This window comes from Gekko japonicus, unplaced genomic scaffold (assembly GCF_001447785.1).
Source record: "Gekko japonicus isolate JY-2015 unplaced genomic scaffold, Gekko_japonicus_V1.1 scaffold841, whole genome shotgun sequence".
Taxonomy (NCBI): domain Eukaryota; kingdom Metazoa; phylum Chordata; class Lepidosauria; order Squamata; family Gekkonidae; genus Gekko; species Gekko japonicus.
In genome coordinates this window covers 626,191-628,867 of record NW_015165261.1, presented here as the reverse complement: position 1 = coordinate 628,867, position 2,677 = coordinate 626,191, and the positions used below count along the sequence as shown (strand labels likewise).

Genomic DNA, 2,677 nt, shown 5'->3' with positions numbered 1-2,677 from the left:
TCATAAAAAGATATGGAAGATGCTTCTTGAGAGGCAGAACTATAGAAAGAGACACATATCATTGTAAAACCCATTTTAGGCCCTTCAGTTAATGTCTGAAATCATTCTATGACCAATTAGGTTTAATGCCAGATGCATCTATCTAGGAATCACATAACTATGGGCCCAAAGGTGCTTTAAACTTATTCTTCTTGAACAACAGCCTCTCATATGCAGTATAACAAACTGATTTTAAAGTGAAGCAAATTTCAAGCAATTTTTGATACGGTATCGGAGCAGGAAAAGGGTAAGAAAAACTAAAACTTGCAATGAGTGGGCAAGAGTTCCCTCCTGAACCCAAGGAGCTACTTAGATCTAATCAATTGCATAACGGATGTAGGGGTGGGAAGAATGCAGGTGGATATAGGTGTGATATTCCTGCAGTGTGCCAACAAGATCCAACATGAAATCAGTACTACTGACAGCACCAGTACTACTGACAGCAACAGACGCCCCTTATCATGTCCGGCAGCACTGATCTCATAGACAGCCGGGGGCCTACTGTTGTAGTTGAGAGGCAGAACAATAGTTGATCCCTTTTGTCAAAGCCTCTGTCTCTTTTATGTGGGTTCTGAGAAGCAAGTCTGGATTTGGTGTTGGGGCAGGTATGCAATACTCCTCTAGAAGTAATGGCCTAAAACTGTTCATTGTCTAAACTTCTGTGCTTAAGAAGCCAGATTTTCAGTATTATTCTATCAATGCTTCCTAAAGTGAATTATTCCATTATTACTCATCGTATGTAATTTACACTGCAAGTACTTGGGTTTATTAAAAGTTATACAAATAATTAAATGGGTTTCATTATTTGGCTTTTCACTGTGCAAAGGTAATGGAAGACAGGAAACACCCTATGATATACTACAAGCTCTGTAATGATGTCCAAACCCGCAAGACAACATTTCAAATGAAAAGAATGTATGTGTGATACCTAAGGCAATCCTGAATGTTTTAGCATTATCCACCACTCCCCTAAATAGCCAATAATTTTGGTCAGATAGATTTAGCAACTTCACTTTCAGATCTGGCAACCAAGTGTCCCAACAGTTTTCATATTCCAGATAACCAAAGAATGTGGATATCTGCATATGATGATGTCCTTTATGGAGTAGGTTGACACAAGATTATGTAAGCACAGTGGTCCCAGTACATTTAACACTACTGATTTCAGTCTACCTTTGTGCTGGATTGTTACTAAGAGGGGGGGAAAAATTCAGAGGGAAGCTTGCAAGGGTAACTGTTTCAAAGACACCCAGCACATACTTTTTAGAGTAAGTTTACATGACAGTTCCCATTTATTCCTAAGGCATATATCTTATTTTTGTTATGCCGTGGATTTTTTTTTAAAAAAAGACAAATAACCTTACCTGCTGCATGTGCATGATTTGCTACTCCTCATATTGAAAACTCTAGGTTAAGTTATATGCTCTAGCGAAAGGAGGCTATGAGAAATTATGTGAGTGCCTGTACACACAATTTCAGTTCAGTAATGATTGTGTTTAACTTCTCTGGAAAGTCTAATTTTTAGATGCTTCAAAAACACTGCTGCATACTAATTAGCGAACTATAACTGGACCTATGAGAAACTGAACAAGAAACAAAAAAGTAGTGGCACAATAACCACATCTTTAAACATATTATATACAAAATATTTCCAAAGGTATAGTCTTTAACCTTTCATACAGTACTTCTTTTAAACAACATTATTCAGTAAAATAGTTAATGTGAAAAAACTGCGACACCACATGTGAAGGAACGCATGGCCGTCTCTATTAATGTAATCAACATTATGGACCAGGGAAAATTTCTAACAGGCAGAGCAAACTATTCCAGAGATTCTGACTCTTAACTATACATTGAACAATTTGCCTATGACTTTGCAGACTTAGATACCACAGATATCTTATGGATATTTCAGTAGCAGAATGGCACTTGACTTGCTCTAATTGGGGTGGGGAGGGGGGAAGAGAAAGATACAGTTGAGTAAGAAGTCCATATTTACATGCTGAAATTCTGGTTGCGTCCCCCCAGTCCAGGCACATCCATTCATTGTGCAATCTGTCGATGGGTAAACATAGTGCAGGATTAATCTCAGTGGGATCTGGCCCTTTGGTCTAACCGAAGTCAATTCTGGGTCGATACTGCAGTACCATGGGGTAAGACTAAAACCACAATGGAAAAATAAAACAAATAAAAACAATGACTGTGTATAGACAGAAATATAAATAGTAGTGCAACTGTTAGAAGATATAGCAACAGGTTGGTAACGTAAACTCATGTTAAAGGCAGGGCTATTTTTGGGCAGGAACGCACTGGAACGGAGTTCTGGCTGGCTCCTGAGTTGGCCACGCCCAGCAGAAACTCATTAGCGTAATAGGCCACACCCAACAGAAACTCATTAGGATTGGCTACATAAGGGTTTGTGTGGCCTAACATGCAAAGAAGTTCCTGCTACAAAAAAGCCCTGAGTTTTGACAACAAGGTAAACAGAATAAGAAGCAAAAGGTGGGTGTGGCTGGATGACCACACTTCTGGTAACATGGGGTGTGGCCTAATATGCTAATGAGCTGTGCTGTCAGGATGTGGCCTAATATGCTAATGTGTTTCTGCTGTTGGGTGTGGCCTATTATGCTAATGAGTT

General features: G+C 39.1%; 1 protein-coding gene across 3 annotated transcripts in view; it reads right to left on the bottom strand.

Annotated features, from left to right (window-relative positions):
- Window positions 1-244: 244 nt before the first annotated feature.
- PCGF5 (polycomb group ring finger 5) overlaps window positions 245-2,677 on the bottom strand; it is a 45,767-nt gene continuing 43,334 nt past the window's right edge. For 2 of the 3 annotated variants that reach the window (XM_015410181.1, XM_015410183.1), the window contains one exon: window positions 245-2,198. In XM_015410181.1, the coding sequence (XP_015265667.1) occupies window positions 2,151-2,198 (48 nt within the window). In that variant the 3' untranslated portion in view covers window positions 245-2,150. The remainder of the gene's footprint in view (window positions 2,199-2,677) is intronic. The other variant, XM_015410182.1, reaches the window with a different exon arrangement.